Genomic DNA, 26,046 nt, shown 5'->3' with positions numbered 1-26,046 from the left:
AACATGCTCCGCTCCCCACTAGCTGGTTTTAGCTGCAGCTCTCTGCCCGCAGGGAATATAAGGAAAGAATAGATCACCACAGATCATCACCACCTTGCAAAAGAACAACGCCTTACAAGGACAGAGGGGGAAAAATAAAAATCAACTTTATTCACAGGGACGTGAACTGTCTTGGGTGGGAGGCAGCAGCCATTTGAGTAGGAGTCTGACAAGTAAGGCTGTGGAAATCCCAAGGAAAGGTCAAAACATGACTTAGCTGAGACACAGGGCTAAGAGACCCAATTCTGAAAGAGATGACGGTGTTAAATAGCATCAGAGAACACAACAAATCCAAGAAATTTCTCAGCCCAGCTCAGCTCACCTGTCATGGGCCACTTCAGCGAGCACCCATGCTTAGCTGGGCACATCAATCCTTGTCACCACCCAACGTTTGAGTGTGGGAAATAAACACTCATTTGCGAGGGAAGGGCACTGAGCAACCATCGTTAAACCCTTAAGTTAAGCCGAGTGTGTGAACATGAACTGAGAACAACGAAGATGATACAGCTGGTTTAGTTAGAAACTGATAGATGCTGAAGTGCTCAAGGCAGCCCACGCCACCTTGCACATCTACACAGTGCTTATCATAGCAGGATCCAAGCGCTCTTCAGGAGAGTCACTTGTAACAGGTTTCCTGAAGACGTTAATCTTGTTTACTTTTGCTGTTACTCTGTGTTTTCTGAGATGTGTCTGCAGCAATGCTAAATCCCACATGACTTGAACAGCTCTGATCGTATCTCCTTCAGCCTTAGATTTTCTGGTTAGTTTGGCAGCCTGACTCTACCAGTAGGCGCAGCCCTGCCCAGGCCAACAGCTCTAGAAGTTGCTTAGGAACAGATAAAAAAGGCGGTACTAAAGAAGCAAAACTTTTCATTAGAAAAATGACTCAGAAGAAAAGGAAATAGATAAATTAAAAGAAAAATGTGTCTTTAAGATACTGGCATGAAACTGCAAACAATTATTTTTTTTTTTCTAAAAGCAATTACAATGCACAAGTCCCACCAGAAACGGAGTCTGACAAACCACCATCTCCTCTGGGGCAAGGACTGCCTGCCGCCAACGCAGAATATAACCTAGGGAAAAGACATCCTTCCTGTCCAAAGACTCTCCACGCTGCAGGGAAGGGCACTTCTCTTGCTTGGCCTGCTTCCAGCATAGCCTGACGCTCTCCCACAGGCAGGGCTGCATGCTGGGCACATACAGACCTCCTGATCTTTGTGCTCATCCAGCATCTGGGCCCTGAGGATTTTCAGTAAGAGGACCTGCGTTTGATGAGCCATCTAGGACAGAAAAACTCAAGTAATGATGGCAAAAATCGTAAGGTTCCCTGGGGATTTGTTCCCAGCTAGGAGGTTTGAGGATCCATTACTCTGCTGTGTTACACTCCCCCAGCTTTGGCACGCTACTTGCGGAACCACGCAGCTTTCCATGCCAAGTCAATGAGTTAGGCTACAGCATGTCCTGGGATACTCTTACAGTCAAACTGATGAAACCTGATGCGTGAGACCACTATTACCAACCTCCGAGCTGCCAGCTTTCTGTCTATTCTTTACACCAGGGCTACAAGGAACTGCTCCCCAAAGCAATGGGTTCTCAGACAAAGCCCACAGCAAAAACCAGAAGGTAGAGAGCAGCTGAAGCAACTTGCCTTTGTTGTTTTCACCCAGTACAAGCCTTTTCTGCTTCACCAGAATGTGCTCGGGACCCTGCCTCCACTTGCATTCGTCAGTTGGCTGCAAACACAAGCCACAGTTGATGGCAGGATGTGGGGCTTTCAAAGCCCCTCCTCAGCCAGTTCGCAGCCAGCGACGTTATCACCCAAGTAGCTACAGACTCTGGAAGGAGGTGCCACCACAGGGATAACAGAGGAAAAAAGTGTGCAAGAGAACAGAGAATCGTATTTCTTGTAGCTAGTCCTTATACAAGGCTCAGGCTTACTGAATGCTTGCAGGGCTGGACGAATGCACACCTCTCCCCCTCCCCGCAGAGCTCAGAACCACCTAGTTTTAGAAACTGCTGCTTTTCAGCCCAGTTTTCAGGCTGGGCAGCCTGAGGCCCAGAGGAGCAGGATGGCTCAGCCAGGCTCTGAGGCCACGAGCACCGGGCCTGACTTGGAAGGACAATCACTGCAGCCAAACGCCTTTCTCAGAGACTAGAACTCAGTCATCTTCTTATGCGTGTCTGCTTTCTTCTGCTCCCGCTGCAGGCTGGCTTCCTGGGCCTGCAGCTGCCCCAGCTGTTTATGTGCATTAGCCAGCTTCTCCTCCAGCTGAGCTGTAGCAATGCTGTGCCTGAAAGCAAAAAGTATTACAGCAATGTCATCCTGCACGGTAAGATCAAAGGACTGTCATCACCCCAGGAGGGTTTGCCCTTTCCTGTGGGATAAGTGCAAGTGACCTGCTGAAAGCCAGGAAGAACCCGATGCTCAGCACAGTCTGGGCTAGAAAATGTACTCCTGCGATGCTCAACAGCAACGCGGCAGGGATGGCCATGAGAAGGAAAGGACTCCAGTACCTTTCTGCAGAGAGCCCCCCTCTGCCACAGCCTGAATTCCAGCCAAAGAACCCCTGGCGCACCTGCCGGTGTCCAGACTGGTGTGAAGCACACACTAAAAGTCCCTCTCCCCCACTCCCCCTTAGGTCTCATCCAGATGTTTCACTTGTTCCTCCTATACCTCATTTCAAGGCCACCCCTTCCCAGAAGCACCAAGAATCCTCAGCTCATCCTGCAGTCCCAAACAGAATGTTTTCCTACCGCCCAACGTTGCGTGCCAGGGCCTGCTGGATTCCTCTGATATCCTTCTGTGTTTGTTCAATCTTCTCCATCGTCTGGAAGAGGTGGACACTCAGGGCTTTCTTAGTGCTCTTGCTAGCGTGGTAGATCTCTTTGCTGTTCCTCTCTGGCATTGTCATCCCTCCAGCCTTCTCCCCGGTACTCTTCCCTCGCAGTTTTTCATTCAAAAAGTCAAACACATTGTGGGAAGGCTTACGACTGCCCGCGGGGGACTGTCCACAGCTGTTCCCCTTTGCTCGGCATTTCCTTGATTTGCCTGGGTCCAGCTTCCCCTGTTTCTTTTTCTGAAGCACCTCAGCACACTGGTCAAGGGACTTCCCTCGAGGAAGTACCACAGCCTGCACTGGCTCCACTCGGCCTTCAGAATTCTTCCCTAACCCTGAGGAGAGACACCAAGAGAATACTGCAAGTGAGGACATCCCCTCTCCAAATCACCTCCCACCACAAGCTCATGTTGACAGTGACAAGCTTAGAACAAGCAGACGGGCTTCTGAGGTACAGAGAGCCCCAGCTACCACCCAAGTCAAGGGGAGCGGCGAAGGCCCCGGCACAGTGGATGCAGACGCTACGACAGGAGCCTTCTACAGCAAAAGATACGGGATAAAAAGCCCGAGGCCATTCATCAGGCCAGTTTCTGTGAAACTAGGTTCAGCCCTCACATTCTCAGCTTCTCAAGCCAGGTTCTTCCTAAAACTGGTTTGGTTCCTCTGGGAGAACTATAGACAAATGCAAGCAGCAGACTGCCCTCCTAAAGCCCCCAAGGCTCAATACAATTTGTGTAGCAAGAAGCTAGTTCAGCAGGCTTTGAAGTCTGTGTCTTGAGCCAGGAGATGCTTTAACGCAGACATCAGAAGCTTCATAGATCAGTTCCCTTCTACCTAAAGCCTTTGAACATTTCATATGACAGTTCTCATGGCTTTAATCATGAACTTGACCAGGGCTCCAAATGCCTCCAATTTTTGCTATGGCCATACAGGGGCTGGTGCACACATATACCTGTAGTTCAATTAAGTTATCCCTTCTTGCCTTCTAACGCAGCTGTGATTCATCACACAGCTTGAGCCTTATCTGACAGGCCCTTCAGCACAGAGAAGTTACAGTTCTACCCAAAATCTTATTTTTCTTAACTAGTTTTAGGATCCACCAAGCAGTCACGCTCTCACAGCAGCAGGACCGCCTTCTCCCCTTACCTTTTCCAAATTCGTATCCCATCTGAACAAGCAGTTTGGAGCCAATACCACGAGTATGGGCTTCCCAGCCACCAAAAGAGGAACTGCAGGCAGGAGTCCACTCCCCGTTCTCTGGAACTCTTGAATCTATCACTGTGGCACAGAATAGAAGAAACAGTGAAACACAAACCCAAAGCTTCTACACAAATGCTTCATCCGGGGCACCCATGGCATGAAAACCCCTCAGGAGGCAGTACAATATACTTCTCCCACCCTAGAATCACTCAAACAATCCTCCAGCCTTAATTAGTTCCTATTGAGCTGCCACTTTTTATGAACACTGTATAGCGAGTCACTTAAATGAGAGCTCTCACTTGATTCAATGCACATGCCATCTCACACTTCCAGGCAGAACCATCCAGAAGTTTTACGCTTCCTTTCCTTCCTTCTAGGATGGTGATACAGGCCGACATAAACCATTAGAGTAAAATTTGGCACAGTGGCAGGTAATACTTATCCTGTGCCTCCAGCTCATGTCTCTGGTATGAAGCTCCTCTAGGCCACAATGCTAATGCTGTGTTATTAGGATCTAATAACCTCTATTAGGCTAAGTGTAAAGAGCTCTAGGACTCAACTTTGTCCCTGTGACGTTAACTGTGCTACTAGCGCAGGGACAGAGTAATCTCAAAGAAGTCACTTGGGCTCTCTCTGTGTCAGCTTTCAATAATAAAACAGGGCATGGCTGCTCCTGTGACCTCATCAAGGCACTGGAAGGATCAAACACGCAAAATTACTCTTGTACTCTTGTGTCATGGAACTCCACAGAGCTCCCAGAGATGAGGAAGTCTCCCGATTCACTCGTCAGCCAGTCACATAAAGAACAGACTCAGAGCTGGGAACTCAGCACTAAAACATCACACCCTGTTCCTTCACGTGTGGGAAGTTCCCATAGAAACCTTCAACCTTTGCTGGCCCAGTCATCTGCATAAACCAAGTATTTTCATTTGCAATTGTAACATAATAGCTAATTCCCATTCTCTATCTTTCAGCAACACATAAAGAGATTAGTTATTCTTTCATCAGAGGTGAGACACTTTTAATGAAAGCTCCAGGAAAGTAATCCAGTAGGTCCCAGAGAAAGGCAGATGTAGATCACAAGTCACTTTTGCTCACACCGTCCCCGCTCTCTTACCTTTAGCATAACCAGAATCATCAACACTGTCTTCATCAGACTCAGCAGATTCGGCACCATCTTCACTTCGCAGTGGGGGAATGACACTATCTCCTTCCACAACAGCTTCCTTGAGCAGCAGGGAATCGAACTTCACAGTGTAGTAACCACTGTCGATGTCTACAGAAGGGAAAGCAAGGACAAGAGTTCCAGTAAGTCTCCAATGCGCAGCTGGCAGAGGGCTTTCAAAAACAGAGTTGGCTCCAGTGGAATGACACAGGCAAGGGGGAAGGCCCAAGGAACGTGTGGTTTAAAAAATGCTGGCTTATCTTCGTGCTTTAGATTTCTGTTTCGGACAGAGAAGCACCCACTGCAGTGAAAAGCTATTTCCACAATGCCTATGTTGATACTTAAAGGTTTATTTCTAAAAATGAAGAAAGATGGGCTGTTGAGAAATGGAATTAAAGAGGTTAGACCTGCTCCTCTGTGACCTAATAACAGTCAAAGAAATATGAAAAGAGAGAATAAACCCTCACTCTTCCCAAGACATGGGGAAGCTTGTATCAGCAGGTGGTAGGCAGGGCCAGCTTCCATGTCTTTTGGTTAAACAGGAGCAGATTATTGCAATTCTAACCTAATATGCATGCAAATTCCTGCAATACCTGCTTCTTCCCTTCTGGGGCAGATAATGACCACATAGTCATATCCCTTCCACATTCCTGCTCTGTATGTCTCCTTTTTGTCTAACACTTTCCTGTTTTCCAGACTATTCCCTTCCCAAGCCTGACAAAATTCAGAATGTTTTCTCAGCTATGTCAAGAATTTCAGTTTAGGGCTGCAGCTACATAGCTGATGTTTTTCTGTCATTAACCAAAATAGTCAAGTCTTATATTCACATAAACATCAGCCTTCATATTCCACACAGAATCCTGGCAAAGCACACTCAAACACGACTCACCAGTTATTTTTGCAGTGTACCATATTCCATCGCTGTGTTTCGCCAGGCAGGCTGAGCCCACCTCCAGCGTGCTCAGATTGGGCTCCTGAAATGGCTGAAGCTCCTCCACAGACACCACTTGCCCGTGTGAAAACCTGCCAGAGGAGGCAGAAGAAGAATTATCTCCATCTCATTTCAGCAGGCTTGAAATAAAAATTGCTTCCTGCCTTAAAGGAAATGCGAACAAGTTGTCAGCAGTGATGAATCTTCACCAGTAGTTACAGAAATTTTATCGTGCATTATTTCAATTACACAGGTTATTCATTTTTCACCTTAAAACTTTATTTATATCATGTAACAAAGACCGCATCCTACCCCAGACTTAAGCTCTCCTTCCTAGTGACACATTCAGCAAAAAAGTTCACAGGTCTTTTGAGATAAACAGGGTCACGCTTTTGTGGGTCTCTGGGCCAACTTCCTCCAAAGACAGAGACTCTACTGCAATGTATGTACTATTGACAGACAAGCTTTGGTGTTTTATTTTAAAATACTTAATTGGTTATTAATTTAGCCACTCGACTGATTATGTAAAATCTCTGCAACTTTCCCATGGGATCTTCCATTTAATCTCTGCATTTGCTAAAGAAAACAGCCAAAGGGATGCCATGCTTACCATAACACATTTTTAAAACATAAACAAAAAGGCAAAATTTCATTGGGTAAAAAAGCCAAACGGTACAAACTCAAAGGTTTAACTCTTTGAGTGCCAAGGCCGTTAGCTATGGGAAGGACATAAGCCCCCTCCCACCCCTTTTTCTTTTTTACCGACAGTTCTCTTTAAATCTGCATTTGTCATCCAAGAAGAACGGGCACGGCTTCAATGACTTGTGAGTCGGATAGAGATACAGCACTCTGACTCCTGCACTGCCGTCTTCTAAGTCCTCTGTCCCCACAATCATGGCATTATGGTACTCCAGGGTCCCCCAAGAGCTGTAGTAGGGGGCTTTAACCTTCATTCCGCTCAATTCCTCCTCCCCCTCCTCTCTGTCAGACTCCACCTCTTCTTCACTGTACTTTGATTCACTTTTGTCATCAGTTTCTTCATCTCTCTTTGATGATATCTCACTGTTATTAGCTGAAGGCTTCTCATCAGTTCCAAGCTCAGCAATGGCTTCCTTAAAAGCAGCATACTCCTCATCCTGCGCAGAACTGTCTGGGTGGGTGTCCTGCTCCAGAAGGCCTACTGGAGAGGATGAGGAGGAGGCATTTGTATCTAGAGTAGCCAGAAGTTTGCTCTTTCTAACAGACACCAGGCTGGACTCGGTCAGTTCTATCAGCTGCTTCAAATCTTCCTGCAACTGAATCAAGTCCGACTGCTGTGAGGGGTCCAGGCCTGCCCCTAAAGCCAGCTCCACTTGCTGCAGCTGGGCATTGTAGCTCTGAATTGCTGCTTCCAGACTCTCTTCATCCATTATCAGCAAAAAAAAGGTGTGTTTAACTGTGTTCTCTCCGGGAACTCACAACACATTCGAAATGTTTACTTAAGACGAGCAACTTTTTGGATAACAAGCCCTTGTCTGCAGAAGCTACCATCCACCCCGCCGCCTCGCTTCTTCCCTCGGAAGTAACCAGGTCGAAGCTCCTGCAGCAAACGGGCGGCGACAGGCGATGAGGGAGGCCAAGGGGAGGCCAGGCCCTGCCCTCCCCCGCCACGGCGCCCGCTGGAGCGCGCCGGGCTCACACACGGTACCGCTCCTCCCGCAGCCTGGTCACTGGCGGCGCGACCCCTCCACCACAGGGCTGCCAGCAACTCCCCAACTTGACTCTGTCTCAGCCGCCCCACTCACCCCTCAGCTCCCCCTTCCCCTAGAGCGCCGCCGCCATGACACCCACCAGCTTCCGGCCCCCCGCGCCCCACTTCCGGCTTCCCCGGCCAGCGCGTTACGCCACTCAGCGGCGAGACCGTCCCTCTACTGCGCTTGCGCACTCGGTGCCCCCCGGCGGGCCGTGCTGCAGGGCATTCTGGGATTTGTAGTCCGCGCACCACCTCGCCATTCCGCCCGGCGCGGCGCGAGAACTACACTTCCCAGAGTGCCCCGCGCGGGACGGCGCCGGCGGCCCGGGCCGGTGGGCAGCGTTGAGGAGCTGCCTGGCGGGAGGTGTCTCCGGTAGCTGGTGAGGGGCCGCGGGTTTCGGGCGCGGTCCTCCGCCTTCCGCGCCCGTCGGACGTCAGGGGCCGCGGCGGGGCCCGCAGGGCACGGCTGGGCCTGGAGCGGGCCTGGGAGGCGGCACCGGCCCAGCCCGTCCCGGGACCTGGCCGCGGGCCGTGAGGGGGAAATGGCGGGGAGGGTCGGTTTCCCCCTGCTGCCCTGTCAGACCGTGGCAGGGGGAGGAGAGGGGGATCTCCCGGGTCTAGGGGAAACGAGGCGGTGCTTGGGCATGGCTCGGATCACCTGCTGGCCCCAAGGGGGAGCGGGCCGGAGGCGGGGGCCCAGCCTGGGCCTCTTGCAGAGCTGGGGATGAAGGGTCCCCACTCGCTCGGCCTGTACCTGTGGGGAGGCAAAGCCCCTGTGCCCCGAGGTGTCCTGTCCTCACGCTGAGTGCCCCAGCCTGAGAAATCCCTTACTTCTGGTCCAGAACGCTTTTTCCTTTCCTGTAGGTAGCAGCGTTTGACTTTAAAGTGATTGCTTACCTTCACACTTGCTTAAGGACAGTTGCCTCTCAAAGTCTTTGCCTTGAGGTTCTCTTTGTGTTCAAACGGGAGAGTTGTTGCAATGTTGTGTGAGTCAGCTGTAGTGCTTGGTACCAGTACTTCCTGCATCTTGGCAAGTCTTCTCTGCCTTGGTTGCAAATGTGCCAACAGAAAAAGTGTGGGTTTCTGCAGGTGTCGGTGTCGCCTTGCCTGATTCTCAGTCTTGTGCTTTTGCCTAGCTGACTGGCCTGTTTTGTCTTCATGGCATTCTAAGATGACAAAACACTTGTATGGTGGATACTGTAACAAGATTGTTGCTGGGTAAGGCTTAAATTAAGATAAGTAGGGGGTCTTATGCACCTTTTGGATACACTGCACTCTTGTTTGACTATTAAAGCTCCCATGATACTGTTATATGGATCAGGAACAGGGAGTGGGGGACCAGCCTGTACATTCTTGTTCAAAATACCTATTCTGTGTATTTGTATGAAGTTGGCTTCATTTTCTTTGGGTCTTACGTGTATTGCAACAAGCATTCAAGCTCTTCTTTGGCTCTCCTTTAAGCCCCAAAGCAGACAGGGTAGTTTTCCAATGAGGGCTGAGTTTGCAGTGGATGCTGGGCACTATGTGCAGAAACAGAGGATAGGCTTTTTGGAAAATAATGCCTCACTTGTATGCATTTGAAAATTTCATTTTGAGCCATTTGTGTGGTCTCTTTTGGATCTGTGATTTGTCCTGGGATTGCCTCGCTATGAGAGTTATTGACAAAATAATAATATCATTTATCTGTCTGGTGTTGGGAAGAACTTGTATTGTGGAATGAGAGACTTTTGAAAGTGACCTGTTTGTTAATGATTTCCTTGTACTTGTTTCAGGAGCAGGATGTATACTCTGCTGTCTGGACTCTATAAATACATGTTCCAGAGGGATGAGTACTGCGTCTTGATCCTTGGTTTGGACAATGCTGGTAAAACCGTAAGTGCTGTTTATTAACAACTGTGTGGAAGGCACACGCAGTTCTAAACATCCTCCAGAGATAAAACTTCCAACAGACAGGTCAGTCTTTCTTTGGCTGTATTGTGAGTTATTTTAGTGATGTTACACCAAAGAATCAGCTTTTCCCTCTTACTTAAATTTAGCATAAGCTTTCAGGGATGTAGGTGAGGCTTTGTTAATCCCATAATCACCTGTGATCATCCCTTCTTCCCTTGCTAAAATAGGGACCAAGAAGAGTGGTTTGTTCCAGGGTTAGGTAGGGCAGTATCTGTTGGAGAGGATTCTGCAGAAATGAAAAAGCAGGTTTGGGTTAGCATTACCCCAGCCAGCAAAATATTTGAGAGTAAATACTTTTTCTTATTCCTTTTCAGACCTTCCTTGAACAAACTAAAACTCGATTTAACAAGAACTACAAAGGGATGAGTTTGTCCAAAATCACAACCACTGTAGGCTTAAACAGTAAGTAAATCTGTTTGGATTTTTTTCAGCTTTCCTGCACAGTTAGACAACAGTTGGTTCTTGTTTGAAATATTTAAGAATTGACAAGGGCAACATAGTTGTAGAAGTAGGGATCATATCTCCAAGCTCCCCACGTCCTTCTGTAAGAAAATAAAACAGGCTTTCTTAGCTTATGAGGAAAAAGCCTTGAAATGTTAAAAACCCAAGTATCTCATCTCAGTGCTACGCTCCGAGGTTAAGCTAAATTTCACTGGTTCATGGGCCTCATTCTGATATTATTTGCACTGATATGACTCTGACATTAGTGGTCACCCTTTGCGAAGGTACTGTTCAGTTGTAGAGTGTAGCCACTCTATGTGATTTGTTCCTCTGGAAGACTGTTCTACCCCAGATTTCTTAGAGGGATGCACAGGTGTTTGTGCTTTAGGGACTGCCTTTAGTTTTCATTTGATTATCTTTTCTTCTTTCCCTTAGTTGGTACTATTGATGTTGGCAAAACTCGGCTAATGTTCTGGGATCTTGGTGGACAGGAGGAACTACAGTCTCTTTGGGACAAGGTAGCAGATGTTTTTTGGTTTTTTTTTTTCTTTTATAAATATTTTGATCTCTTAGAATTGAAGCAGTCTGATCATTTAGTAACCATACAAGCTTATTGGTATTTAGCATCAACACTTTTCCAGACATTCAACTAGCAAGTTTAGCAGTGATAATGCTTAATATTTGCATTATTATTTAAAGGCAGCAAATTATCAACCTGTATCTGGGGTTTTGTCAGCAGAGAGAAGCTTTTTCACCTGCTGTATTCAGTAGGCCTGCAAACAGAACAGGCAATGTATTCTCTGTGCCACTCTTCTCTCCAGACAAATAATACAAAGACAGCTGGTACTAATTGGTTGATTTCTTCCATGTTTATCCACATTATACTGAATTAAAAAAAAAAATCAGAAAGAGGAACAAATGGTCCTAGCAGATAGATACACTAATACTTGTGTTATCCTTTCAGTATTACGCTGAATCTCATGGAGTGATCTATGTTATTGACTCCACTGATGAGGAGAGGCTCTCGGAATCTAAAAGAGCTTTTGGTGAGTACCTTGTGTTTTAGCTGTACTGTGGTGTCACAATGTACTGTGGCACAGTTCTCTCGTTACTGTCATGACTGTTACTGTGTCCTTGAAGTAAGCTGTGTGGCCTGTTGGTGACACATCTGTAGCACTTCTGCACTTTTTTGTTGAAGTCTGTCTTGTCTGTAACACAGGACTCTTTTGTTGCCTATAATGATCTTGAATCTCTTTCTGTGCTTATGCTAATGATTTTGAAATTTTTATTTCTTATTCTGTATTTATCACCTCATTAATTTTCAGCAACATGCTTGTTGATCAAAATAAAGTTTGGAGTTTGATCTGGAAAAAAATTCTTTGAAGAAAATAGATCTGGAAGTTTGTATCTAAGGAAACTAATGCAGGAAGGAGCCTCTTGCTTCAGTCCCTGTGTCCAGATAGTCTGTCAGGCATTTGCACAACTTTTATCTTCCTGAACTTGCTAAACCTCTCTTTTTGTTTCTGTTCCTTTGCTTTGTAGAAAAGATGATTACTAGCGAAGCTCTGGAAGGGGTTCCCATTCTGGTGTTAGCTAACAAGCAGGATGTAGAGGTAAGATTATTGCAGATTTACTTCTTACGTGTGTGAATAAGCCTTGGAAAGGTGAGCTCTGCATGCATGTTAAATTTGTTATACATTCGTGGTCTGATCCTGTGGTGCTTTCCCACTGCTGTAAATAATTGCTTTGAATTTAGTTTTTATTTTTTTTCCTTTCTCCTCCATGCTCCTCCAAAGCATAAATCGGCTTACTACAGGCACATCAGTCTCAGCTGTTTTGAGATTTGTATGTAAACAGAACAGACTATGTAGCTGTGGTGGGTCTTTCTTTACTGTGATTTGATATCTTGATACTGTTTTTTCCTGTTGATCAGAAAAAGAATGTTTAGTGCACTTTGTTTATGGTGCTCTACTGTTACTGGGAACAGCACAACAAATGTATGTGAAGCAATACTGCCCATTTCCCATAAACAGATAATATCTAATCACTGAAACATTCTGTTTGTCCTAGAACATTCCATCTATGACAGCAGTGAATGGCAAGGAATGCCTTTTCTTGGTAGTATAATTTGAATTCTTTCTGGTACATCCAGAAATGCAAAACTTTTGGTTTGTATTTGACAAGTCAGTGGGCACTACAGTGTGACTGTTTAGGCAACGCACCCAGGCCAGTCTTCATCTCCCCCAGCACAGGAAAAACTGAAGTGCTCCCCCAGCACGTTTTCCTCCTCCTTTCCACCCGTTGTACCTGCAGTTCCAGTACTGCAGTTCGAGTGATTAATCTCTAGATGGAGCCTGAGATCTTCAGTAGATTTTGGAGTACCAGCCCTGGCAGCTGTGATCAGTATCTGTTTCAAAGTATGCAAAAACTTCCCAGCTTCTCCCCCTGGACTTTACACCTACTTCAGTGAGTGTACTTGTGGGAAATACTTGAGACTTCCATAGAAATAATTTTGGCTTTGAAGGAGGGTTTGGTTACACTTTGTGTGTATGACAATTTTTTTTTGGATGATCATAAGATTATCTAGTTATAGAAATAAAAGACATGTAATTCCATTTAAAAGACAGTGTGAGATTGAGACAGAATGCTCATTTATGGTCCTGACTTCCCTGTGATCTCTGGTATGTGGGGAAATTGACTGTCTTTTCTGTGTGGAAACCAAAATATTAACTCTTGTATTACCACACAAGACTACAGCTTTACAGCAGGGAGCAGTCTGCACTCCTGCCTTCAGCTGTTGAGAAATAAACTATATGCAGTGACCTGGAAAGGTGTTCCAGTTTTCCTTATGGCTGTATATGCATCTTTTGTTATGGGCGTACTGCAAATGCCAGCTCTTCTGGCACCCTAGCCAGACTAAAGAAATAAAAGTTGGACAAGTGGACTTCTTTATATGGTTAAAGGAGTTATTTGAAACAGGCTTTCAGGATAAAAACTATGACTGGCCCCTTGCCCTTTCTGGAGGGTCCAGGACCAGCTCATAGGTGTAGGACATTTATGCAGTCATAGAACAAGAGCTCAGCAAAGCCGTACCGCCTGGAGGTATGCCTATTTTTAAGAAATACCTATATTGTATATTTAGAGATCTACTGCTAGAGTGTGACCTTGGATATGGACACAGAGCAGAGAGACATCAATGCTATTAACAAAACATTAAGGGGACTATAGCTTATTTTTGAGTAATTATTTAGGTTCACTTAAGCAAGGTTTAGAAAACTAGAAGGCATGTTTCTCTTCCACTGATCTAGCAGAATCAAAGACCTCTGGAAGGAAGTTGAACGCTACAGAATTATCATTGCTAGAGATTTTTCTGCTCTGGATCTCCAGACATACAATTGTAGTGAGGAATTCTCACCAGTATCCCTCTGTTGTTAATGTGGATCATGACAAGGGAGGATAAGCGGTATCTTAACCTTGTTGGTATTTGCAGATGAAAGATGATGATTACATCTTGAAAGGCCAGCAGAAGACTTGTGGTGAAATATATCAGAAGTAGTACATCTGAAATAATTATTGGTTTTTTTCAAGTTTACATTCCTCACAGTAAGCTAACAAAAATTCTGACTCAATGCCTGAAATTACATAAAGTGTAAGGATTTTTTGGCCCTGATGCTAAATTCCTCAAAGAAAAGCATTCTGCTGTTAATAGGCACCACTACCCTGGGGTAAATTGCCTCCACTTAGCGCTGCCAAGCACGAGCAGTATTTGGCCATATCAGGAGATGAAACACAGTCATGGACTTCAAAATACCAATTCTAAATACTGTGTATGATCTTTTTTTTTGTACCAGGAGAATGCTCCGTGTTTAGCAGGGGCATCAAAACTGAATCATTCTGTAATTAATTAGAGGACTGGGTCAAGTGTATGTTGTGGGAGGGAGTTTGGTATGTTTTATAAAGGGATTATTGCTTTATAGGGGAATTGAATGTCTAATATATAATAGTTCATGTGGACTCCCTTGCAAGTCAGAATGCTGCTTTTGAAACTACTGGGCACTTTGGCTCAGCTACTGTTCACTGCAGAAAACGCTGCAAAATAAGAATTTATATTTGCTATTTTGATGTTAAAAGTTTTATAAAAGCTATATATTTCTGAACTGTACAATGAACTGTTAAAACTGGAAGATAGAATGGTTTGTTTTGGAACACTATTAAAAACACTGGGAAAATGGAGCTGAAAAAATAGCATATGAAAATTACTGGGTGTTGTATGATGTCTTTGGGAGGAAGTTTTGCCTTCTGAATATTAAGGTAAATTTTGGAAATTTAATTTGAAATCTCCAGAACGTTGGAAAGCCTATTCATGTATTTGAAAAATGAGAGGAGTCATGCTGAGTAGCAGCATATATTTGATGACTCATAGTGTTATCTGTTTTCCATACAGTTGTTAGAAAATAAGCCTTGTGCGTGATGACCATTCTAATTTCCAGCTTGAGATGCCACAGCTTCCCTGTAAAATTAGTTTCAGCTTAAATAAGCTCAATTTAATTTAAACAAGCTCTAAGTTGTAATTTAAAATGAGCTTGTAAAAAAAGGTGGCACTGAACATGGGTCAGCTTGGTTAGACTTCTTATTAAATAGTTTTACTTAGGCTATCCACCTTTCTGTTGTTTATATTTTAATTCCATTCTGCCAATTGATTATTCTTGAGATGGCTGCAGAACCTATACGTCAGGTTTTATCCTGATATGAGACCAAGCAGCAGCACTGTATTTCCTGCAGTGGATCTGGCAGACGAAAAAAGATGCAATGCAACCTTTTTTGCCTAAAACAGCCACTCATGCTTTTCTGCAGGTGACTCCAGAAATGGAGCCTTTGCAGCTTGATACGATCCTAGGTGTACCATTCCTGAGTCTTAATTTGGGTAATGCTGTTCTGAACCCTTCATAAAAGGAATTTTGTTGTGCAGGCGGGTCAGTCCTGGCTAGAACAGGCCTTGAAGAGCCTTCATGAAAAGATGGGTTTCAGTGCGTTCTTTTGGGGAAGTTGAGATAGAAGTATGATTTGTCAAGTTGTGTGGGTTTCCTCTGAAATGTGTGGTAGATAACACTGCTCCAGAAAGGTCATCTGTGGATTTTATTATTGTGATGGTATGCTGTTTGTGATCAGGAATCCAGCTTCCCTAGTTTGCTCTTGATTTATGTGGTTTCAGTTGTGAAACAGAACACATCTGTAAATAAATATTTTGTAATGTCGATAGGGAGGTGGAAAAGAGGGGAACTTGGAAGCCGCAGCTGACATTTTCTCCCCAGCACGAGACGCTCAAATGCTCCTAGTTGAAGTGACGGGTAATCTGCCTCATCCTCTGCTGTAGGACGAGATTCCAGTTTGTGGCTTCCCCTTGAACACTAAAACAAGGCTTCTCTGAATAGATAGTTCAGGGGTGCTATCCCCTCTCATGTGTTATTGTATTTCATCCCAAGGGGAAAAAGATGTTCCTCAGAACAGGGGTAGTATTGTGATGCAGTGACATCCTGTTATAAACAATGCAAATGGTGCAAGGCCTCCTCAGAAGCAAAGCTCTCTGAGGCAGATTTCTGTGGGGAGCAATGGCTGGACAGCTCTGTGGAAGTTAGGGCAGGCCACGATTATACCAGAGCATGAGGAAGGGAAATTATTATCTTAAAGGTCTTTTCCAACCTAAACAATTCTATGGTTCTGTAAGCTGGGGGAAAAAAATGCCTACAGCAGTTGTAAGCTGCACTGGGAAAAGTCAGCTTCTCAAAGGCCTTAAAGATGGATGAGTTGAAGGAGGTGGAATCCCTGTGCTGCTGAGTATGTGCAGGGGTATTGGTCTTCTGGTGGGTTTTGTGAAGTCTGTTGCCTGACTGCTTTGCACAGGCCTGTGCAAATAGAAATAAAGGACAGCATGACTATGCTCTGTGCTGTTATTTCCTACCTTGAACACTTTCTCTCAGATATATTTTAATAAGATTGTAAAATATACCATCATTTAGAAAAGGAGAAATTGTTATACTATGATATTAAGGTGTGATAAGCCTGAAGCATATTTCAAGAAACATTCGCTCAGTTTCAGCAGCCTTAGGGATTAACCTTCCTGCTGCCAAGTCAAAAAAAGGTGATGACATGAAAAACAGCTCAAATTACTGACATGCAGCTCTTCTTCCTTCGTAGTAGTTGGGTAATTGACTTACCTAGAGCTCTGGCTTAAATCAAGGGGCAGTTGCACCTGCCTTTCTTATTTGGCAGTGAACGTTACACCAAAACTAAAGTAGCATCTTTTACAAACTTGTAAGGAATGGTTGTTTGGTAGTAATTGCTTGCCCATCTTCCAGACCTACTGGTATGAATTCCAAGTCAAGTCTGACTCCCACTAAAGTTAGTATTAGATTAGGTTTTAAATTGATTTAACTATTTATCCTGTGGATGACAGCTCATATTTATAAATTGCAGATTTTTAATTTGGCAGAAATGGTGAAGTAAGTTTTTAGGGCTTTGGTGCCATGAAGTAAGTAATGTTTCTGGATACAGTTTCTAGCTCATTGATTGAAACTGCGAGTTTGAAATGCAACGTAGGTCATAAGAAAGTAGAGTCATCAGAAGTTGCACAACTAATGGATTCTAAGCCCTTCACATGGCAAATTGCAAGCCTGGATTCAAGAGCAGTGGGTGAATTGGGTGTTGTTAAAGTGCTCAACCCATTTCTTAGTACGTCTGACTTAAAAGCACTGAAACCTGCTTATTTGTCACATGGTCATCCCCACAGTAGTTTCCTGTAATTTCTCCAGAACCTGTATTTTGCAAAATGGATAGCTGGTATCATTAATTTCCATCTTCCTGCTAATTTAAGGGACAGACTTGTAGAAGACGACAGACTTGTAGGAGACTGAATTCCTGTTTGCAAGTAGTCTGTTCTTTCAAAGGCTACATCCACTTCGACTATTCCTTAAGACTCACAAGGGTCTGGTTTGGTATTTGAGTAAACACTTGCCCAGAACATGTATTTAAGTCTCAAGGCCACCAGACTTTGGTGCCAGCCTGCCTGGCTGGTGATTGATACTTCTACTCCATCCATTGAAGGTCCAAAAAATGTCTTTGCAGAGAGAGGAAGAAAGCTGGGCTTGTGGCTAGCTCAAGTGCTGAAATGGCATGTCCAAGACTTCTGAGGAAAAAGCGAGCACCGAGATCAGAAAAGGATTTAAAGGCTGGTGATTCTTCTTGTCCCTGCTTCCCGTGTTCAGGGAGGAAGGCACAAATCTAGACTTCAGTAGGGCAGGGGTATTTTTGTTGTGTTTGTAACTTCAAGAATAAAAGTTTTGTGGTAACACTGGGATTTATGTCAGGAAAGTAACGCACTGGCTTGCTGGGATGTTTATGCATTTGTGTAGTTTAGAACCACTTCCCAGCAATCTCCTAGCAGCCTTATAGAAGTGCAAGAGCTGACGGTGATAAAGAGCAAAGTGACACCAGGCATTAGAAAATGTGCTGCATTCAGTGCTGTCAGCATTTTTTCCTGCAGGTGAAATGCAATCAAGTGCAGGGCAGCCATGCCTTTAGTGTCAAGGAATGTGCTGAGAGCTTAGGAAAAATCAGCGTCCAAGCCATTTTCTGAGAGTGTGCATGTAGGGAGACATGATCCAGGCCATTGGCAAAGAGTCAGCTGGGATTCTGGCAGGTTACACCATTTTAAAAGGCTTTGTAAATAGACATACATACATACATAGTCTTCGGTGAAAAAATATGTTCATTTTTTTAGAATGTAAAGAAGTGAGTTTGCTCTGTTAGTGCATGAGGGGGGTTTAACCTAACAGCATTGTACCATCCTCACTGATGCAGAGCTGTGGATGCGGAAGAAGGTCATCATCTCCTGTGGCATAGAAATCAAGCTCTTCTTTGCTTTCCCTTGCAGACTTGTCTCTCAATACCTGACATCAAGACAGCGTTTAGTGACTGCATTAACAAAATTGGGAAGAGAGACTGCCTAACGCAAGCCTGCTCTGCTCTTACTGGGTAAGCATGAGACTGGGTGGTGTTTTGGTTAACTGAACAGCTGCAGGGCACCGCACAAGCAGAGCAGCACTATAGGATCTCATAACCCCTGAAAGGGAGCTGTGCTTCCTTCCCAGCAGTGACAGACCTTGTCTGTGAACTTTGGACTCGCACCAGGTCAGTAACTTCATCTGTGAATCCTGCCTATGAAACATGCTGAAAATGTACCGTTGGCTGAGAGCAGTGGGACTTGCAAGCACGTGGAGTTGTTGATTCTTGTCCTTTATCGTGCCTTCTCCATACACAGTAACCTTTGCGGTCGTTGGCTTGCTGCTGCTCCTGGCTTTTATGTCAGTTGAAAATGTAGCTGTTTATGACACTGCCAGAGAAAAAAGTGGTTTCATTGGTAGTGGTGTAATTACGCTCTTGCTTTCATATTTCTTGGCGTGCAGATGAGCTTTGTTACGTAGATGATACAATCTCCAAGAGTGTTTGTACACTGGGGACCTCTGTGATTTAAGATACAATGACTAGGCCAGATCAAAATTTGGGACACTGGGCAGCCACACACCACCCAGCTGTGTGCCGTGACCTTGACCAGCCCACTAGATTCCTGATATCCTCCCTATTGCACATTGACTCTTGCAATACTTTGGTTATGCTTTCAGTTCTTTGAGTGAAAAGTGCTGTTTGGCATAAGTCAAAAGTACTGTTCCAGATGGCTAGAAATACTCGTCTGAGTTACTGCCCGTACTGAATCCAGCACTTTGAGATGTCTTGTTTTTTTAATCTAGCAAGAAATCTGTTTTATTATACAAGCTACGGCAAAGGATAAGAAAAGCTTCTTAGGCCATGAGAAAAATCTCTGTTGACTGCACTGCTAAGAATCAAGTGCCATGAAGCAGGTGAATGACCACAAGAACAATGGTTAAGCATTGACTGGAAGAGAAGTATTAGATAATAATCTCATGAAATGACACCTTTTCAGTTGTTGTGGGTTTTGTACAAACACTTCTAGTTTTGATCTGTGTGGAATTCCCTTTCAAAATTTCTGTTTGAGTTTGCACTAAAACGGTAAGTTGTGGAAGTCCTGGTGGGAAGCTGCACAGCCCACCGATTTGCGGTCCCAGTGCAGATGATTACGGAGCTGGAGCCGGGATTGGAAGATCTGATACAACTAGCCTGAGGCTTGTAGCAAAAGAAGCTCAAACCAGCTGTCAGGTGGTGTGATGCTTGTTCGTTTCAAGGTTTCCACAGACCTGATGACTAACTAAATTGTATGTAGTCTTGTACAGACATCAGAAAAAAGAGATACATACTGAATTGAAGGAAAACAGATCCCCATTGTTTGTGTGTATGAGAAGCTAATCTCGTAATGCCAGTAAATAACTGCAGCGTGAAAGCCTTCACTTGCTCTCGTAAGGGCTCGGTTACGGACTACGTGAGCTACATTTTTGTTCTTGGTTAGTTGGTGTGTTTTAGGTTTTCTTCTTAAATCTTCTCTGCTTATTTCCTTAGCAAAGGAGTGAACGAGGGAATTGAATGGATGGTGAAGTGCGTGGTGAGAAATATACACCGGCCCCCAAGAAAGAAGGACATCACGTAAGGCATGCGAAGTCAGCCATGGAATGGACAGTCTTTTTTCACACAGTTTTGTGTTCCCTTTAAAGAAGGTGGTCTACTGGATTCCTATTACACCTGATTCTTTACTAAGTTTGAAGACAAACATTCTCTTTCTGTGTCTAAAAAACTTGAGCAAAGAATTCCAGCTGGGTGGGGGGTGGGAATCTCTTACATTAAGTATTAAGTCATTGGCCTGAGAGCATAGACCAAGTGGTAATCTATGCATTGTTGCAGATGTGAAGGACTTAATTTTCTACTGTATTACTTTGTGATTCTTGATTTGTTAGTCTAAGAGGCTGGAGGCCAGTGACATGAAGGAAATCCTGATGGAACTGTGTAGGTGAATACGAAAGGGGAGGGAAAGCCTGGGGAATCGCTGTCCCTTCTAACTGGGAAGTCACTTTGCTGCTCCAGCCCCAGGATTACCATAGAGGGTGTTACTGGCCCTGTTACGCTGCTGTTTGTATAATGGGGAGAGACAGCGTGGATTATAACTCAATTTTCAGTCGGCATGTTGATTTGTAACTTTTACCTGTGGTAGATGCAGATGTGGAAGCCAGCAACTGCAGGAGGTATACTGTTTAAAATGGGTATTCTTAACAGGACATGAACTCCAGGAGCACTGCCTTGCTTTGACTACCAATCTCTCTGTTGTGCATTCTCTTTAATTGTAAGAATAATTGGTATCTTCTGTAACTGGAATGAATTGAGGCCTCTCTGTGATCTTTTTAGGCTGAAAGCTGAACCTCTAGGCAGGGAGAAATCAGTATGCAATAAAGCTTCCTACTTTGAACTTCTCTTGCTGAAACAACAGATGTTTGGAAATGGTGGTACTTAGCTCGCTGTTTTTTTGAAAGGCAAGAAAAAACAGAAAGGCAGCTGTCCAAGTCATATAGTGCACACTTCTTATGTAGCCTACCCAGCTAGTAATTCTGCTGACATATCACTCACATTTCTCCAGATACTTCTTTTTACATGTGTTCTACAGTGGTTTGGCAGTGGGTGGTGTTGTCACATGTTTTAGTTACTCCTAGCACTGGTGACAGTTCTGTGGTAATTGTTCACAATAACTAAGGGGACATTATTCGAGCTGTGTTTGAGCAAGTTAGACAGTAGGGTTTGTTTAAAGACGTCTTCTTACTTGGCATCTGTCAAAGAACTTTCTACTAAATTTTCTGCATGCAGCTCATTGCAGGTTTTGGGTGTTTTTACAAGAGAACATAATTAATTCCCTCTCATTTGGGTCAAAGGGTGAGGGCAGCTGGACTAATGTTATTAAGCACATGAAGTCAGTGGAAGTAGTTGCACACTGGAAAGCAGAATCTTCTCAGTAAAGCCAGGATAGGGTAAGGCTAGGCAAACTGTCAGATATCAAATCCCTTTCTCATTACTTGCTGTTAGAACAGGTGGTGTAACACAGTACCTGAGTTTGAATTCAGATGGTGCCAATGTCAGTGCCATATCCCAGAAGACTTAAAATGCAGTAGATCTAACTCAGACACCATTGCATTGGGCTCCTCTGGACCTGGTGATCCGTCTCAGGTTTCTTAGGCTTCTTGTGAATGTAGAGGATCCCTTGAAGATCACACACCTACTCTAAGAAGCAGCACTTTCTTTAGGGTGCTGCATGTGATGTAGGGCTGAGTGTTTCAAGTGTACCCAAGTACTGGATACCCAGTGGCCACTGGTGGTAAGGGACACCTCTCTCACTTGGCCATCTCTGAAAACCTGAGTATTTTCAATGTATCTTTGTGGTCCTGGCTCTTCAGTTGCCAGGGTTGGTGTTAACAATTAAACTGAAGATGTAAATCTGTGACTGGTGGACAAAAGTACCTTGCTGATAGATGAAACGCTTCAGTCAAGTAACTTGAAATGTCTCTTTAATGGGACACCAGGGGTTTTCCAAACTTTCCACATACTCTTCTCATATCTGTTCCTCTCCCTATTCCCTAGGAGACCAGGGAGGAAAAAACCATTCTGAGCTTGAGCCCATAGCTGTTCTCACATAGACACAAAGACTGTTTTGTGTCACATATCAGCAGGAGATCTTAAATTAAAGCAAATATTTTGACTTCAGAATTCCCAGTTTCCAGAGTGGGAGAGTCTTTTACTCAGAGAGATGCATCTGCTGTGATAAGTATGAGTATGCTCTGATGTTCACAAGAGATCAGGGAGGATTTCTTTGAAACTGGCAGTGAAAAGTGCAGTATCACTCACAGTTAGCTTCTAGAGCAGTAACAGCAGTTACAGGATGGGGCACACAGATGCAGCTGTTTGGCACTCAAAAGTCTGTTTTAGGAAAGTGTGTCAGGTTTTTCCACCATTATAGATAAAGTGCACCTACCTGATACTTTTGACAGATTTCCTGAGTTCTGGGGAAGCCCAGCAGGTAAGCTGGGTAAGCTGTTGAATTGCTTTGGTGCGTCCTCCATGCTGCAGCATGACCCAAACGAAGGAATTCAGTTTGATCAGCCTACAGGTGTAAGATAAAGATCTTGCTGTGCAAGCACAACCTGAAGTTAGATTGTGCTGTTCGTACCACGTACAGTTACTTTTCACAAAGCACAAAGACAATGGAGTGTTGCCAAGCCAGCTGGGGTTTTTGGTTGTGTCTGCTTCTACATGGTCATAAACGGCTACACAAGGACACTGGTGAGTTTCTTCTTCTGTTGGTTTTACTGCCGTTTCAGTCTCTATAAGCTGGTCTGTTCTGCTAATGGTGCCCCAGAACGGACCAATGGAGTAGGACTGAACTGACGTGGAAAAGCATTCTGAAAAGGGATGGCAGTCAATGCATAAGCTCCACTAAAAAAAAAATCCCACTGGTGTAGCCTAAGACGATAATGCTGGTAGCTGATAACTGTTTTATATTTTGACCAGTAATTAATCAATAATTTATCATGTTTTAAACTTGCGCTTTATTGAAGTCCTTACAGGAGGCACAAACTTCTATTTAAAATGCTTTTGCATTGCAAGTAACCCCTCTGCAAGACCTCCAGCCAAAGCGATGGCGTTGCTGACTAGTTCAAATGCAATCGGTTTTCCAGATTTTTAATACATTTGAGATGGACCTATTTTGCCCTTGCCTGTTTACAGCAATTTATTTCTCTGAAGAGGTGCTTTATCTTTCCAAGGTGAAACAGATTCATCATCTGTACTTAGTAATCACTTTTTCCTTTAGCAAGCTTTACACTGAGGTAAAGCTAAGTGTCTAATAATCATGGTAGTTATTCTGCTTGCCTTATTTGAACATTGGCAGAAGATTAACTTTCTCTCACCCATCTGGAATTTTCCTGCTGTGCAAACATGTATTGGCTTTTATCACTGAGAGGCAAGAGTGTTCCTTAAGAAAACACAAAACCCACTTCTAATGCTTTTGAATACTCTCTGAATTACAGTGCTCTCCACGTGGTGACAATTTAATCTTCATTTGGAACTAGGGAAAGACACAGAATAACCAAGTTACAGCACCTTTTGCTGGTACTGCCTAACCACGTCCCATCCTAGCGTGAGCCGACAGTGATGTTGCCTTGCTGCAATGGCTTGGTGGTCTGTTTCTCAGTGATGATGTCCAGTCTTGTCCCACTCACCCCGGCATCCTATCGCACAGAACCAGGGGAAATACCAGGACAAATCAGACACAGCTTTGTGCTAAGATCAACAGCTTCTTTAAGGCTCTGGCCTGTTTCAGAGCAGAGTGAAGAAGCAAGCAGAAGGCATGTATGGGGTGTATGCCCCCAGGCGTCCTTATTACTCTCTGCTAAACTGAAATCAGCCTATAACAGAGAAGTGGACTTACTTAATATCTTTTCCAGTGCCATAGGGTTGTTTGATTCCTAACTGAGCTATTTTTAGTCTCTTCACCCTTAAGATCCTACTCCTGTACCACTGATACATGCTATAACATCATTTGTGCACCAACACGTCCACCACATCCATCAGTGCATTTAAGGTAAGGCTCTGCCTTTACATGGATTACAGATGGCAATCTTGAGCAAAAGGGCACTTTACTGCAAATCTGGAAGTTTGCTTCTCATCCTGATGATGTTTTAGCTAGGCATGAGACAGTTGGGTTAGTCATGAGTTCCAGAAGTGTGTGCTCATGAATAACTGGCTATGAGGTACTGTTGTGGGTTTGGAAAATGTAAGGTTACAACAGTCCTCAGCTAAAAACCTGGATTAAATTACGTGCAGGTTTCTGAATTGATTTAGGTATTTCGTTATTATTTGAAACAGTATCCTTGGACTTCTCTGATGGCAAGTGGTATTAGTTCAAGGAGAGAACTTCTAGAGGCATCTGCTAAGAAAGGCAAGAGTGGTATTGTCACAGGTCTTGACCATTATCCCTTTAAATTAAAAAAAAAATCTGATTAATGTAAATGGTAACTGGCTGGCAGCCACAGATGTGGTGTCCACACGTAAAGGAAAGTGGATTCTGCCCCTGCTTGCAGCTCTGCCTATGCTCCTTAGCTTTTACCAAAAGAAGTGCCACAGACTGAGCTTGCCCCCAGTCATGGGGCCATTTTCAGAGACTGAAAGCAATTACTGCCAAGCGTTTGTTTGTCTGTAGGTTTCCCAAAAGCAGCCTGGACAGTCAAGAAAACCAGGCTGAATAGACCCTGGCACAGAGACAGGATCCTTTCTCAAAAATCCCTTTTGGCACAGTTTTGTGGTAAAATCTGGTTTGAGTCTATCTCCAGGGAGATGAGAGGCAGCAGAGAGGTGGGCCCTCTCACCAGGACAAAGGGTGGCAGGGAAAGCAGAGCAGGTGCTTTTTCACACTGGAATTTTGTACAAGTTGGAAATCCCACACGAAACATTCCTGGTGTATAACGCATTATTTTGTTTGCTGGACCTCAGGCATTTCCTGCAGCGTCGCCCTTTGTTTATGTTTCTTTGCTTCTGAAGTTCCTTAAGGGCTCTTTTCTGCTCCTCTGATAGAACCAGCTTCTGTGACAATGGCTGGGGGCTTTCCATTAGTTTCTCTCTGCATGCTTAGGCTTTTTTATATACAAAACCACTTCACAAGGACCTAGTCCCAGCTGTCAGTAGTGCTTGCTCTCGTACAGCTTCAGCTGCACAACCGAAATCTGATCACAAGCCTTCAACCGTGCCACTCATTACCTCAGAAGGGAGTGTCGATAACATTTTCTGATGAAAGGAAGAAACAAATTGGTACTAAAACCAGTCAGAACGTCATGTAGGAAAATGCCTGAGGACTGGCGCAGAAAACTTGGACAGCAACATCACTGGGGACAGAATGACCTACATTTCTTCCATAAACTAGGTGCTTGTCAAGTGGCAACAAGGAGAGGAGGAACATTTGCAGTAAATTACTCACTTGTGGAATTCTGTCTGACATTTAAACACGTAAAATCGCTTTCTGGAGGCAGGAATCTCCTCATTCCTTCTTGGTTGCACTGCCTTCCCTTAAAGCTGCTGATTCCAAATGAGTGTCCAAATTTCAGCTTTGTTAGCAGTGTCCTCTGTTGAATACCACGTTTCCCACATCCTTTTTTGAGGATGTCTTTGCAGCAGTCTCACCTTTCCCACAACCATGTTGTCACATGCTGTGAGAAGTACTTGTGATGATGAGGCAGTAGGTATATTTGCTTAGGAACTCACAGGATGAAGCATCCTTTCCTTGAAATAAAATCCTTGCTGGATGAATATCTAGTATTTACTAATGCTACTGACTCATGAGCAGTGACTTCTTTTTGAGCATGTCTATAGATGGTACTGGCTTTCCACCATCTGCAGATGTACTACCTAAAACTTCTTCCATCCAGTTATCTCTTAACAGCTGCTCCCTGCCTCTGTGGCTGTGACAGGAGCAGGCACACACCGTGGAGGATTCCAGTGCTTAAACTCATCTGCTTAAACCCTTGTTCCTCACGGACAGGATTGTCTGTTGCTGACTGTGTCTGGGATGCGAAGCACAAGCAAGCAGCTATGCACAGCTGTTGCACTCGGTGCTGCCCTGTGAAGGAATTGCCCAGCAGCTGCTGGCCCATGACAAGCACAGCATTACTCAGTAAAAGCTTCATCATTTGAAGTGCATGTCCTTCAGCTGAATGGATGACATTTGGAGGAACTAATTCAAACCTCCAATCCAGTG

The 26,046-nt window shown here is 44.4% G+C and overlaps 2 protein-coding genes across 4 annotated transcripts; one reads left to right on the top strand and one right to left on the bottom strand.

Moving 5' to 3' along the window:
• Nucleotides 1-123: 123 nt before the first annotated feature.
• ZGPAT (zinc finger CCCH-type and G-patch domain containing) lies at nt 124-7,950 on the bottom strand. Its single transcript, XM_005239885.4, has 6 exons — nt 6,935-7,950; nt 6,131-6,264; nt 5,194-5,352; nt 4,023-4,154; nt 2,794-3,211; nt 124-2,330 (listed from the first exon to the last, which is right to left on the bottom strand). The coding sequence occupies exons 1-6, from the start codon at nt 7,579-7,581 to the stop codon at nt 2,192-2,194; spliced, it is 1,629 nt and encodes a 542-aa protein (XP_005239942.1). The 5' UTR covers nt 7,582-7,950; the 3' UTR covers nt 124-2,191.
• Nucleotides 7,951-8,206: 256 nt separating this feature from the next.
• On the top strand, nt 8,207-20,721 carry ARFRP1 (ADP ribosylation factor related protein 1). 3 transcript variants are annotated; one of them, XM_013301154.3, is made up of 9 exons: nt 8,224-8,284; nt 9,677-9,776; nt 10,169-10,256; nt 10,731-10,813; nt 11,260-11,341; nt 11,838-11,908; nt 18,226-18,326; nt 18,443-18,482; nt 19,824-20,721. In XM_013301154.3, exons 2-8 carry the CDS (start codon nt 9,684-9,686, stop codon nt 18,462-18,464), a joined length of 540 nt encoding a protein of 179 aa, XP_013156608.2. In that variant the 5' UTR covers nt 8,224-8,284; nt 9,677-9,683; the 3' UTR covers nt 18,465-18,482; nt 19,824-20,721. The 3 variants fall into 3 exon arrangements, with proteins under 3 accessions (XP_005239944.2, XP_027646043.2, XP_013156608.2); XM_005239887.4 differs by lacking the exon at nt 18,443-18,482 and having other exon boundaries at nt 8,207-8,284; XM_027790242.2 differs by lacking the exon at nt 18,443-18,482 and having other exon boundaries at nt 8,215-8,268.
• Nucleotides 20,722-26,046: the final 5,325 nt, after the last annotated feature.

Source organism: Falco peregrinus, chromosome 9 (assembly GCF_023634155.1).
Source record: "Falco peregrinus isolate bFalPer1 chromosome 9, bFalPer1.pri, whole genome shotgun sequence".
Classification (NCBI taxonomy): domain Eukaryota; kingdom Metazoa; phylum Chordata; class Aves; order Falconiformes; family Falconidae; genus Falco; species Falco peregrinus.
Note: the sequence above shows the minus strand (reverse complement) of the source record. Positions and strands in the feature narration are given on the sequence as shown.